This window comes from Terrapene carolina, unplaced genomic scaffold, assembly GCF_002925995.2.
Source record: "Terrapene carolina triunguis isolate 2854851 unplaced genomic scaffold, T_m_triunguis-2.0 Scaffold210, whole genome shotgun sequence".
NCBI classification, from domain to species: Eukaryota; Metazoa; Chordata; order Testudines; family Emydidae; genus Terrapene; species Terrapene triunguis.
The window spans coordinates 1,376,801-1,391,118 of NW_020664561.1; the positions used below are offsets into that span (position 1 = coordinate 1,376,801).

The window sequence follows — 14,318 nt, forward strand, 5'->3', positions numbered from 1 at the left end:
CCCCCTTCTACCCCAGTGCTGGGCACACACAGCTCTGCTAGTGCCCCACAATCCTGATCCACACAACAGACTGCAAGTCCACTTTTTCTAACATTTCTCCAGAGCATCTCCTGTTTAAATGTAGATGTCTGCTGCCCACGGCCCATTGCGTGGCGGCTCCCCCCGCAGCCAGGGGACGCGAGGCTGGCACGCAGGGCAGCAGGCAGGAATCCCAGCAATGCCTGCTGTGTTGTTTTCTCTTTGCCCTGCAGTGGGTCAGGTTTCTGTTTGAATGACAGTCCCAGGCAGTGGGAGCTGGAAATTGCTCATCAGTCCTGCTGGCTAGGAGACTGAGTAGACCTTGTCCATGTCAGGCATATACCGCATCCCACGGTGGTCTCAGCCCGTCTGTCTTGTTCATCCCTACTGCCAGCTACAGCAAGGTTTAGTCAGGAACCAATCAGGGATCAGCAAGGCACCTGGCGGACAGGGGTAGCCCCATAGGGTCCTGTGATCTGGTCACAGCCATGCAGTCGCTGGACACAGCAGGAGAGGGTAGTGCACTGCTGGCTGTGCTGCGCAGCTGAACGGGGAGCCTCCATTAAGGAAAGCCTTCCCCATTCTGTTTGTGCCTTCTGGGGGTAGCAGGCCTGCTAGGAGCCAATCAAGCCGCAGCTCCAGGGCCAGGAGAGGGGTGTTGCTCCCTGGACTGATACCTCTGTTTGACTCACCTCCCAGTGTCTGAAAACCTCCCTATTCCACAGGCTACAGGCCCCAACTAACACCTGGCAACCAGAAACCTTCCCTACGTTCCATGGGGAAAAGGGCACTGCCACCCAGCCCAGAGGGCTCCCCCACCACTGGAGCAGCACACACAGGTAGCCACAGGCTGCACTCTCCTCTCCTCCAGAGCAAGCTGGAGTCTCCGCTCTCACTCTCCCACCCAACAGGGCAGTAAGACAGACAGCAGATTTATCCAGTCCCCCGTTCCCATTGCTCCTCACAGCCACCCAGCTTTTCCCAACCACAGCCAGAGTCCAGGGCTGCATTTCCTCTCCTGGGGCCCTTGACTTGTGCTGAGCTCCCCACTGCCTCTCAGCAGAGCCCGGAAAGCAGCTTTCCATTCAGGAACCTATCCCAGTAACTTCATGGCAAAAACCTTGCCAGACTTCCAAGAGTCCTGTTAAACCAAAACGCATGCTGGAATCCAACGCTTCTAGCTCAATGACCCCTTCACCTCCAGGTTCCTGCTTCCTTGGATCTTCGGTGCCCCTGCCGATGCTCAAGGTGTGACCCTGCTCATTACCAGAGCCAGCAGGCAGGCCTAAGAAAACCTCTAACACAACTGCATTGGCTCAGGTGTGGACTGTTCCCTGCCTCACTCCAATATGCCCTCCTCATATATAGCTCCCAACTGCATTCAGCATGGCACAGAATATCTCCCAGAGGATGCCAAACCAGAGCATGGTCTGCCTGTTTTCCTGGACGACCCATTTGTCTGGTGCCCGCTGAAGTTCATATGCTCCTTCCTGGCCTCCTTTGGCAGGTTACTTAGGTTCCCAGTGGCTTAGCACAGAGTCCTACTCGGTGCAGTCTCTCCACCCTCCCGCTCTGGGTCCTGTCTTTAAAGACAGTGCCCATGTTTCCAAAGAATTCCATTGGAACATGACTTTTACTCCCTATCGAAGGGGGATTCCTAACAGGTCCCAGCACAGCTCACCCGTGACCATTCCCCCTCCTAGCGATAAGAGCAGCAGAACTACACCCAGCAGCCCTGCAGGAGCCATCACTGCGCACAGCACCTTACTAGTCTCTTATGAGAGACCTCGCAATAAGGATCCTGGGAAGACACGCCTGTCAGCTGCCTGAACCCAGCCCAGGCAGCAAGTGCAGGGTAGTTTGGTACAGGCGGCCAGTGCTTTTGGGCCAGGGATGGGCTGCTCGTGATTCCCTTAGGAGGCTATTCTGCAGGCTTGCAGAGCTCCCTGTCTAAGTTTTCCCCCCCGATTCAGTTAAATTTTTCATTCCTTAATTCATCCCCTTGCTCCTAAGTTATTCATACCTGGCCCATCTTCACCATGCCTCTGACAATGAAATCCAGCTAACACAAGACACCTATGTCTACTTGTTCATTTTCAAACCAAGCGTAGAAGCTGGCTCCAGAGCCCGGATTTTTGATAAATAAAACCCCGTGGATTAAAGCTCAGTTCATATGTGTTGTAGTGGGGTCCTCTCCAGGCTCTGTCAGCTGCTCCCAGTACTGAGAGGAGGCTCACTGGTCCAATTCCAAAGCACTCCTCTAAACGAGGCACCACATTAAGAACTTTCCAGTCTTCAATCCCAGTTACTGTGTTCAGATACTGTACAGTCTCACTAGACTAGCTGCTGTCTCTTCTGGAGCCCACACACCAGAGCACCTGCCCGCATGATTCTTTGCATTTGAGATCCCCAAGCTGCTCCATAATTTTCCATATAGTCCTTTGCTCACTGACAAGAGTCTCTGGAAAATAAATGTCCTCATTCTTTAAAGCACAGCACGACTACCCTGTCCTTTCTAAAGGGACACAGTCACCTTGACATCTAGACAGTTGCAAGCAGTCTCAGGCATTATGCTGTCTCATGGAGTCCTCTCACTAACTTTTAGAATAGAATCTTAGAAGATTAGGGTTGGAAGAGACCTCAAGAGGTCATCTAGTCCAACCCCCTGCTCAAAGCAGGACCAATCACCAACTAAATCATCCCAGCCAGGGCTTTGTCAAGCCAGGCCTTAACAACCTCTAAGGATGGAGAGTCCACCACCTCACTAGGTAACCCCAGGAGCGGCGCCAGGGTTTTTGCCACCCTAGGCAGCAGCGCTCCTCCTCAGAGCATTTGGCGGCGGGGGTCCTTCCGTTCCGCGTCTTCAGGGCGCTTCGGCGGCGGGTCCCGGAGCGAGTGAAGGACCTGCCGCCGAAGCGCCTCGAAGACATGGAGCAAAAGGACCCCCACTGCCGAATTGCCGCTGAGGGTGGCAAAATGCCACCCCCCAAATCCTGCCGCCCTAGGCGACCGCCTAGGGTCGCCTAGTGGAAGTGCCGGCCCTGGGTAACCCATTCCAGTGCTTCACCACCCTCCCAGTGAAAAAGTTTTTCCTAATATCCAACCTAGACCTCCCCCATTGCAACTTAAGACCATTGCTTCTTGTTCTCTCAAACAACTTTTGTGGTTTTCCTACATTTTAGAATTTCTCTCTCCACTGGTGCTGTGTGAAAGACCCACAAAAAGCACAGGGAGCTGGGAAAAGGGCTATGCATAGCGTGCTGCTAAAGCCACAAACTGAAAAAAACTTGATTAATATTTGCTTTCTCAGACCTCTTTCAGTGATTGCCATCTGGGGTGTTAACTTGTAGCAATGAAAAGTAAAAGCATCCCTGGCAGAACTGTGATCTGTAAGCTGAAGATATCGCCTTAATATCTTACTTCATTTCCCAGGCTGTACTAGACCATAGGTACATGACCCTTTCTCGTTTAAATTTCACACCTTTCACAGGAAATCCCTATTATTCTTTACTGTGATCTCTCGGGCTCTTCTACACTTCAAAACTTTGCCTTTGGAAGGCCAAACTGGTGCGCCAGTCCATTTATATTGTTCAAGGAGGATTTAAGTGTATTCATTTTTCATTTAGTCCTCTAAAACCTATGTCCCCTTCTTTCCACAGCTGCCTTAGTGTTGGACAGTCCTATGGCATCTGCATCGGGGTTCCTTTCATAGAATCATAGAATATCAGGGTTGGAAGGGACCTCAGGAGGTCATCTAGTCCAACCCCCTGCTCAAAGCAGGAACAATTCCCAACTAAATCATCCCAGCCAGGGCTTTGTCAAGCCGGGCCTTAAAAACCTCCAAAGAAGGAGACTCCACCACCTCCCTAGGTAACGCATTCCAGTGCTTCACCACCCTCCTAGTGAAAAAGTTTTTCCTAATATCCAACCTAGACCTCCCCCACTGCAACTTGAGACCATTGCTCCTTGTTCTGTCATCTGCCACCACTGAGAACAGCCGAGCTCCATCCTCTTTGGAACCCCCCCTCAGGTAGTAGAAAGCAGCTATCAAATCCCCCCCCATTCTTCTCTTCTGGAGACTAAACAATCCCAGTTCCCTCAGCCTCTCCTCATAAGTCATGTGCTCCAGACCCCTAATCATTTTTGTTGCCCTCAGCTGGACTCTTTCCAATTTTTCTACATCCTTCTTGTAGTGTGGGGCCCAAAACTGGACACAGTATTCCAGATGAGGCCTCACCAATGTCGAATAAAGGGGAACTATCACGTTCCTCGATCTGCTGGCAATGCCCCTACTTATACAGCCCAAAATGCCGTTAGCCTTCTTGGCAGCAAGAGCACACTGTTGACTCATATCCAGCTTCTCGTCCACTGTGACCCCTAGCTCCTTTTCTGCAGAACTGCTACCCAGCCATTCGGTCCCTAGTCTGTAGCAGTGCATGGGATTCTTAACAAGAGTTAAAGTGGTGCTTGATTTCAGTATCCAAACCTCAGCCAGAAATTATATCCTAGGTTATTTAACTGCTAACCTGGGTTTAGCTCCACGGGAAAACTGTTTCTTGAAAGCTGCAATCACCAAGCGTGTGATTTTACAAAAATGGAAGAGTAGGATCATGCCCAGACAGTAGTATTCAAGACCTGTCCAAGTTAGCAGCCAAATAAAGAATGGCTTGCTGCTGTAGAGAGCAATTATATGAATTTAAAGGCATTTGCCCCCCATTTCTAGCCACATTTGGATTAAAATGTTGAGACTGCTCAAAGAATGCCAGATTGCCATCCCATCTAACCCCATTGCTCTCCTGCCCCAGCCCCCTCCTTCTCTAGTCACATGTATCGCCTCCTCTTTATTACTGTAATCCCACCCTAACATGTTCCATCAATGGAGTTTTGTCTGGTTTTGTACTGTCTGGTCTTGCAGCTTTGACAAGCTGGACAACTGTGCAATTACATCATTCTACTGGAGATCCACACAGTACGTGGAAACACGTACAGGCTGTAAGTCAGTAGTTTTTCCAACTTTTGTATTGGACCCCTTTCACACAGCAAGTCTCTGAATATGACCTGCCCCTCATAAATTAAAAACAGGAGGGGGTAATTTAATGGGGGCTTGGAGCTGTCAGCCCCATGGAGCCAACAGCTCGCGACCCCTGTGAAAGTGAAATGAATTATACTAAAGAAATAGAATGAATTAAAGAATGCTGTATGTACCTTTAAGTAGAAATAAGAAATGCTGCAAGCCAGGTGTGCAGGAAAGCAGACATTAACTGCTTAACTTGCCACTTAAGGGCAATTGGTGAAGCATTAGTCTTAGATCGATAAGGGTTAACAAGGAAGCAGGATATGCATATTGTGCTCCATGCATATTTTACAATTTTGCTCTCTCTGTCCTTTTTGTTTAGTTTGCACCCTTTTATCTGTATAAATAAGACTGTTTAAATCTTGCATGGAGGCTCACATTATCTGAATGTATTAGCAGAGCGCTGTGCTAATAAAACAGAGTGGTCTGACAAACTATGAGTCCTGAGTCTAACTTTGACACCCCCATGTAACCACCTGCAACTCACCTGAGGGGTCACAATCCTCAGTTTAAGAACCCCTGCTGTAAGTCATTTACCTTTTTGTACTTTTCATTGTTTCTTTAGTTTATTGATTTTTCATAATAAAAAAACCCACCTGTGCTCACCCCCACATAACTATGTAGATTTCACTGTCTCTTTTAGGTTGGTGTCTGTACTCCTTTCAGAACAGTTTTCATTAAGGGTTTCTTTGTGGGAGATCATTTAGAAGGAAGGCTAAGGGTCAGAATATTTGAAAAGAAACAAGTAGAGATATCTGTCCATGAACACATACCACTGCAGGATCTAACAAGTTTTAACAGTTACTCCTGGGGGAATTCTGCACCAAAAAATTTAAAAATTCTGCACCAAATAATTAAAAATTCTGCACACAATATTTTAAAATTCTAATATTTTATTTGTTAAAATAATGCAACAGAATCACGCTTGTTTAAATAAATTACCAAAATAATTGAAACTACAGTACAATGGATGGAGGAAATCCCCAAACCCACTCTGTCTAATAGTAATGTAGCTAGGTTTGACCCTTTATTTCTAGTTATCAGTCAAAAAATATATGTAGCCATATGCTCAGTGTTACATCATAGGTAACTGAGGAGCAAGCGAGGGCTGGGGACTCAAACTCATAATTTATACTGCCTTTTGACCATCTCCAGAAAGGTCAGTAGGAAACAGTTCATGGAGCACATTTTGATAGGAAATGTTTTCAGTCCAAAAATTTAGACCAGTTCTAATCAATATAGCACCATAAGCATTTATAAGGCCATACGTCCTTTACAACAAGGCTCCTTTACACCACTCTGGCAACATAAAGGAGCCTTAAAATTTTTACACTTGTTTTATACTCCTGGGGGAATTCACTAAGAACAATGGGAACAATTCACTAAGCCAACAGGCTACTACATTCTGCTCTGCCTAAGGGGACAGAGCCTGTCCCACACCTACCTCCTCAGAAACACCCAAAAGCCCTGATCTTCCATGCCAAGCATGCTGCAATAGCGAGCGAGAGGGATAGTCTCTCTCTCACAGGCATGACTGCCCAGCCCCCCCACCCCCCTGCTCTGGTGGTGATTTACATCTCTACCAGCTGCTCCAGATGCCCAAACCAACCTGCCTGCACTGCTGGGGAGGGGTGCTTGACCGCTCTTGTGGCTTCCCTTTACTTCCCGGTCAGAAGTCATTTTTCTGTGGGGAAGCAAATAAATCTGTGGGGGCCATGAATTCTGCGCACACGCAGCAATGCAAAATTCCTCCAGGAGTAAACAGTCATTCATTCAGTGCTGCACAGACAGACTGAGAAAGGAGAACAAATTTCACATTAAAATGATTTTGCAAGTTGTAGCTGGGTCCACGTGTCAATTGTTAATGGACTGAAGAGAGAGCTGTGAAAAGAAGCCTTCTTGACAAAAGTCAGTCCTCCAACACTTTTGTCTTGCTGAAGATGGAAACATCAATGAAGTGCCCACAAAATCAGTGTCCAAAGGGCATTAAATTCTTCTTCTTTGCCCATTGTTTATGGTTGGGGTTTGTAGTGAGCAGGCAACCTGGCCTTTTAGCACAGGAGAAGATGGCAGAGTCCAGCACTGCACAAGGCGATTTTTGATAAAGATAGAAGCAGACCCTCATGTAGGGGGTTCACACTGCGCCCCTGGATATTCAGCCCCTTGGCCCCTCTCCTCCGTGAATCAGGGACACTTTAGTCTGGTGCAACAACCGTGTTCTTTATTTTTGATCAGTTCCCCACCACCAGTTTCCAACTATATACAGGCTTTACAACTGCTTGGCCTACCACAGGCCTGGTCAGCAACAGACTAGAAGGCTCCTACTCCCTCTGAGCCTGACCTCCCACTCTTAGGGTACGTCTACACTACCCGCTGGATTGGCGGGTAGTGATCGATCGATTTATCTCATCTAGTGTAGACGCAATAAATCAATCCCCGATCACTCTGCCGTCGACTCCTGTACTCCACAGTGGCGAGAGGCAGAAGCGGAGTCGACAGGGGAGCAGCGGCAGTCGACCCCGTGCCGTGAGGACGCGAGGTAAGTCAACCTAAGATACGTCGACTTTAGCTACGCTATTCTCGTAGCTGAAGTTGCGTATCTTAGGTCGACCCCCCAGTGTAGACCAGGCCTTAGTCTCCACCCCTCCTTTCTCTCACTTCCTTCCAGCCTTATAGCTCCTGCTAATGAGGCTGGCAGGTGTGGTCAGTTACCACGCAAACATAGGGCGGTTCACCCAGCCCTAATCCATTCCCCTTGATTTGGGCTGGAGTGGCAGGAGCTGACTAGGGGCTTCTCAACCAGCACCCTGCCACACCTCACCACAGGGTATTTACACACGACTGACCTGTGGAGTACAGAGGATTCACCTGTTGTGTAACATTCTGGAAGGGGCATGTGTTTTATCTGTCAGGTTTCAATGAGAAGCTTCACTGGCTTAGGCCATCAGAGATGTACTTTGGGACATTTTGAAATAATCCAAATCAAGGAAGACTTGAGGACTCCACTGCAAGATTAATGCAGACAAAGCAGGGGGACAGGTGATATCTATTAACTCTTTGGAGTCGCAGCCCTGTCCCCTCTGTGGTTCTCCCAGGGGAGATGGGGTCTTGTCAGCATTCTCCTCACTGATCAGCGGACAGGGCAAGTTTTAAATCAGTCCCCAGTGGGGAGTATATTCTAGTCTTAAGTTGTTCTGGCCAGTGACCAGCCCTTCCTTTATGCTTGTATAGTGCTAAGCATGCTGCAGGCACTACTGGGAACAAACCAAAAGCCAGGGTACTACATATAACTTTGCTTAGAATCCAACATGCCAGTGAAGTGAGATGTGCCCACTGTGTTTTAATTAGAAGGATTTTTGCCACTGGGCAGCGCTCTGGGATGGTGAGAGGAGCTTGCTTGTTGTTTGCCAACAGAGCGAGTTCTCAGTATGAACCGCAGGCACGGAGATTGAGGGAACTAGTACTTCAAGGAGCCGGGGAGATAGCACTGCTCTAGGGGAGATAGGATGCCTCCTTCCCAAGCGTTCTCCAGTCCTTGGCTTCTAGACTCAGGCTGCCAAGAAGAGGGGGTGGTTACTGCTTGTTGTGGTGATTCTGCAACATCAACATCTGTGAAGTAATAGCTGGGCTGAACCCCTCCAACCCAAGTCCTAGCACCACATCCCATGCAGGCCACAGGAGATGCTGAGCTGCCAGCTTGGAAGGCAGGCTGGATATGGCAGAATCAAACCAAACCCGAAGGGCTGAAAGAGTTTCAGCTGCTTCCTAGCCTCCGCCCACCCTACCCCACTACCACGTACATGCCCCTCTGCACTTTCTGGTTTCAAGTGAGGCAGGCAGCAGAGCCGCCAGAAGAAAGGCTTCTCTCATGGCCATTCTAATTCAGCCAAAACAGAACACGAGATCTTTGGACAAATACACTGGCCGAAGATGTTTGGGTAACCCAGAAGATGTCTGAACCTGTCCCTAGTCACGACTAACATCAGGAAAACGGGAACACCCTCAAAACCCCAGTAGGGTCCCTACAGACCCCCCTGCTGTGCATTCTCCAATTGGATACAGTAGCCAGCATGTTATCAGTCATCGCACAGGCATATTCCCACACCCATAGGCACAACATCAAGATCGTGTCTTTTGTGTAGCTAAAACGCTCATCCGGCAGAGAAGTAGTAACCAATCTTCTCCTGTGCACTGCTCATTTCCTTTGGCTCCCCTTTTAATAGGAAATTAGTCAAACAGCACTCAGCATTACATATACCCAATACCCTGTATACAGCTTCAATATGTCCATCCTCAGGTGCCTACCCTTGGTAGCTGGTGTGTGCACATGCTCTCTCAATAAGCTGTACCATGCTCTCTCCATAAGCTGCGCAGATAGCCGGCTCAGCAAACCCGACAGCACTGCCCAGAAAGACCACATGCTGGGTTCCGCGGCAAAGGCGCTCAGCCAGGTTTATTGTCAACAGATCATGGTCCTTGTGCCCCCCCAGGAGCCACAGGGACACTAACACAGGTATGCCCATCACAATGGGCTCAGCTCACTCAGCAATGGCACTTTTGGTTGGACAAAGGTGCCCCTCCTAGGATTTCTCTTGTATACATTGATAGGAACAGGTATCACACCCCAATGGCCCAAGGGGTCCCCTGGGGAAGGCAGATCAGCATTGTATATGGTTAACGCTATTGCAAGCATCGCAGGGCATTTTGGGAAGGGTCAAAGGTGTGAGTGAGTGTGGAACAAAAGATTCCTTCACAGGTCACGTGAGGCCAGAGGGGGAAGGAGGAAAAGAGCAAAGAACAGGTTAACTCTGCGCTCCTGCTAGGCCCAAAAATAAGATGCTGACTGCAGCCCGCTCAAGGCCACAACACACATCTGACTCTCGGCTGCCTGCCAAGAAAGAGGGGGGCCCGGAATTCACCGATCAGCCATAAGGAAGGAAGATGCAGCTGAGCAGACCTGCAAAGGCAGCCCATAACAAGCGAGACAAGTGAAGGCCAGCACGGAGGAAAACAACGAGGTCAACAAAGTCTAGCCGGTGTGTTTTGGGAAAGCCGAGGAGACCACAGAGAGCTGGTTTGGACTGGTACAAAAAACACCAGGAACAGAGGTCACGAAATAAAACACCCGCAAAGGCACCCTGGACTTAAAAACCCTCCTAAGAGCTGGAGCAATTCGGAGATCGCAGCGGACCCCGGACGACCTGGGCCCAGGACAGAACTCCCATCCACCCTTCCCCCTCTTCTTCTTATGTTACACCCAGGCTTGGCCAGCCTAGGGTAGAGCGTGTGTGAGTATGAAAGTAGGTTAGGGCTTGGGGCATTAATGCTTCCTTCCTTCCTCTGAGTGACATGGGGAGCACCCCTCACTCTCCGCTGTTATTATTTTATGAATAAAGCTTTAAACTTAGACCCTTGGTGTGTTTCGTCATCTCCTCCCCTAAAGATCCTATGGCTTCAGCCTAATCACCTAACGCCTCAGGCAGACTGGTAACAGAAATCTGCCACACAGGTTACGTGTCACACTCCTGACATGGTCAGTTACCGACCCTACACCTTGGACCAGCTGGTTTGAACAAAACATCCCCCTCCATCATCCTCCCATCCTTGTCTTACTCAGGGTCAGTGTGTTCCTGTACCATCACCTAGGACAGGGGTTATGCCATAACTCCACGTTGGGGTAGACCTGTGCCAGCCTTCCGGAATGGGATTACATGAATACCCAGCGCCTAGTACTTCTTAGAGTGCCTGTGTTTTAGCAATGCCACCCAGGCTTTTGCCAAGTTCATGTACCAGGCAGTGAACATATAAGTAGGCGTTTGCTTTATGACAGGGCCTGACCTTTTCTAACTTTGATTTAGGCCTCAGGCCTTGCACCAGGCCCTGTGCTCCAGGCTCGCTCTCTCTACTATACCTAACTTCTGCCTACATCCCTATCTGCGCAACACAGCTCCCCTTGTATAGCACGACGCAATGTTAACACAAAGGCAGCAATCCCCAACCCCCTGGCTAGCAATGCACTGGGAACAACTACTGACTAGCAATGCACTGGGAACAACTACTCTTGAGAGAAATCAGGGTGGATAAAAATCTGATTTAAATAAAAAAAATCTGATTTTTTTTAAATCATTGATTTTTTTGATAAAATGCTTTTTGAGGAAAAAGCCTATCTAAAGATAGATACATTAAAGCTCAAAGATGATATCATGGAATAGGGATTATAAATTCTAATTTATATTGTCTCATACTATAGTTCATGTAATGTTTAAGAAAAGTTTTGTAAATGAGTTCCAATAGTTCATGGATTAGGGACCCAATTTTATGGGGTTCCAGGGGTTTCTGTATAGATTATTTAGGTTAATCTTTCTATCTACACAATGGGACTCAGTGCTCAGTCTAGAAGATACCATCAGAGATGCTTAGTTTTTCAGTTCTCAAACTGTGGATTTGTGTCTCCAGAGGTAACATGCTGGTTAACAGCAAAAATGTTTTTAAATAAATAAATAAATAAAATATAGAGGTGAGAAATAAGAGACCTCAACCCTATTGTCCCTCTGCAAATTTGTGTACACAGAGTCAATCCCTTGCCGCTCTCTAAAAGTGCAAAGTTTCAAAAAGTTCAATGAATAGAAGCTTGTTGGGGGCCGAATAGATCTGGACAAGGAGAATAAGTCTGGAGATAAATGTGAGACGGGAGGGACAGGCAGTAGAAACAAAAGTGAAACTGTTTAAGAAGCATATTCCAGAAGTCTTGAGGTCTTCCTGAGTGTAGCCTTCATTGATTTGAAATCTACCATACCATTCTCTCACTAGAAGGGAAACCCTATAATGGCAGCCAGCCGTAAAAGAGACACAGTTTGGGAATAAGAACCATTCAAGAAATACGTTTGCTGATGATGTTTTAAAGAAAGTCACACCAGTGAACTGGTGGAAGTCACTTAAGCACTTGGATTCAGAGACTGTTGAAGTGATAATCTCACTTTTAACAGCAGTAGCTTCTTCTGCCGGTGTAGAAAGAATATTTTCTTCCTTTGGACTAATTCATTCCCAACTGAGAAATTGTTTGGGACTTGAAAAAGCAGGAATGCTTGTTTTTGTTTTCCAGATTATGAACAAACAGGAAAATGAAGGTGAAGACGACTGAATTAGCGGCAGAAGCCAATATTTTATGTTTCTCGTGTTGACCTGGCTGACATAGTCGATTTAATTTTTTTTTTAATATTTCATTTAATGATTTTAAACAACTTTAACAAAAACAAACCTGATTTTAAAAACTTGAATGTTTAACTAAATTCAAAAATTCATATGCTTGTTTTGTTAAAATATTATATGTTTGCTGTTGAAGAAAAAAAATCCAGAATACAGAACGTTGTTGTTTTAGTTAAATAAAACAATTTAAATGTCTGTCTGGTGATGTTCTCCTCCTAATACAGCATGGCAAGAAAATCCTCCAAATGTTGATTAACCTGTTGAATTGGAGATAGTTCATCTCCCAATGACTTCATAAATATCTGCTTCAATTACCTTTGGTAAATGAAATAACCAAACAATCGTTTATTTTCTGATATAGCTGTAAAACTAATCTGAAAAGTTTTCAAATAAATCACTTTAAAAAATGTATAGTGTGTACCTTCTAAAAATGAAACCTACATCTATCTCTGAGTTGTGAAGAATATGTATTAAGATTATAACAACCCACAAGAATGCACTTTTATGTAGAAATCCATGATTAAATCGAGTCTTCCTGACTAGTGATTTAAATCATGAGTTAAATCAATTTGATTTAAATCAAATCCACCCTCAGAGAAATTCAGAGCAGTGCCAGGCTGTGGTTCTGGGGTATCACTGAGGTGTCATTCCTGCAGATCCCTGGGAAATCTCCAAACATGACAGTATCATAATGGTAACAGTCAATACCACTCACCACCTTACTGCCACTGGCCAGCCGACTACACGGTTAAAATTGGTCCTCAGTGGTAAAGAAACAACATGCAATAAACTAGGCACAAGTCACAGGGATAACAGTAGGTACCCAGAACAGATCCACTGTGATTCCAGGCCACCACTCCTCTCTGATAATGCAGTGGTGTAATAGCAGAACTCTGGAAATGCAATGGGCTAAACCATTCACATATGCTTCATGGAGACCCTTCTGCACAACACACGCCCTGCTTCATCTAAGAGTTGCATGTGCATCTGTCTATGCTTCAGGAACCAAGACAGACATGCACAACCACGCTCTCCTTCTACACTCCCTGACCTATCAGCGGGCAGCTTCTGAGACAATCGCAGCCACTCAAACCCCACCAAAACCAAGTCAAGACACTGGCACAAGGTAGGCACTGGATGCCTCCATGCCAGCCAATACCCCAGCAAGAAAAAAAGAAACCTTATTTTAGGAGAGTCTTCCAACATCCAAGACAACACAGAGAAAGGCACGAAACCCACAGTGAGAACATGTGGAGTCAGAAAGAACATTAAAGAAGCTGGCTTACGAGAAACATCAATGCTTAGTGAAGAGCACAGAATCCATCAGGCAGCCATGCCCTCCAGCACCCCTTCTTGTCTCTTTAACCACGTGGCACACACAAGGAAACATACACCCTTTGCAACACTTACCCTGATTCTCCGCATTGCAGTCACAATCTCCACCCTGCTGTTTGGCCGAGGCACATCAAGGCTTCCAATGTACTAGAAAAAAGGGGAAAATAGGATTAGGACAGCTCCCATGTTCGAAAAATAGCACAGATGTGCAGGGAATTTTCCATCAAGCAGCTAAACCACCCCCCTGCCAATGCAGGAGCATTTCTCCTTATACATCACAGCATTTTGTCCAGTCTATTTTACGTGTCCTATACAATGACGCTTCTGTCACTTTCCCTGGGAAACTATTCCACAGTCTAATCCATCTGTCAGGAAATTTTCCTTGATATTCATCCTAAATTTTCCATTTCTTAATCTCATCCCATTATTCCTATGCTGAGTCATCCTACCCCCGCCCTCCCATCTATTGGCCTGATGTTTTCATCTTTCGCACATCTGCAGATTATTCCTTCTCCCTGTCATGCGAGGCATTTCATCAAGCCACATATTTAACTGTCTTTATTCATAGGTTTTAAGGCCAGCAGGGACCATTAGAAGAACCTAGTCTGACCTCCTGCATAGCACAGGACGGAGACTCCACCCAATGATTCCTGCACCAAACCCATACCTTCCGGCAGATCTTTTG

At 46.9% G+C, this 14,318-nt stretch overlaps 1 protein-coding gene across 3 annotated transcripts in view; it reads right to left on the reverse strand.

Moving 5' to 3' along the window:
• Positions 1–13,776, reverse strand: part of LOC112112254 (carboxyl-terminal PDZ ligand of neuronal nitric oxide synthase protein) — a 118,324-nt gene extending 104,548 nt beyond the window's left edge. For all 3 annotated transcript variants that reach the window (XM_024208107.2, XM_024208106.2, XM_024208104.2), the window contains exon 1: positions 13,709–13,776. In XM_024208107.2, coding sequence (XP_024063875.1) covers positions 13,709–13,723 — 15 coding nt within the window. In that variant the 5' untranslated portion in view covers positions 13,724–13,776. The remainder of the gene's footprint in view (positions 1–13,708) is intronic.
• Between the last annotated feature and the right edge of the window lie 542 nt (positions 13,777–14,318).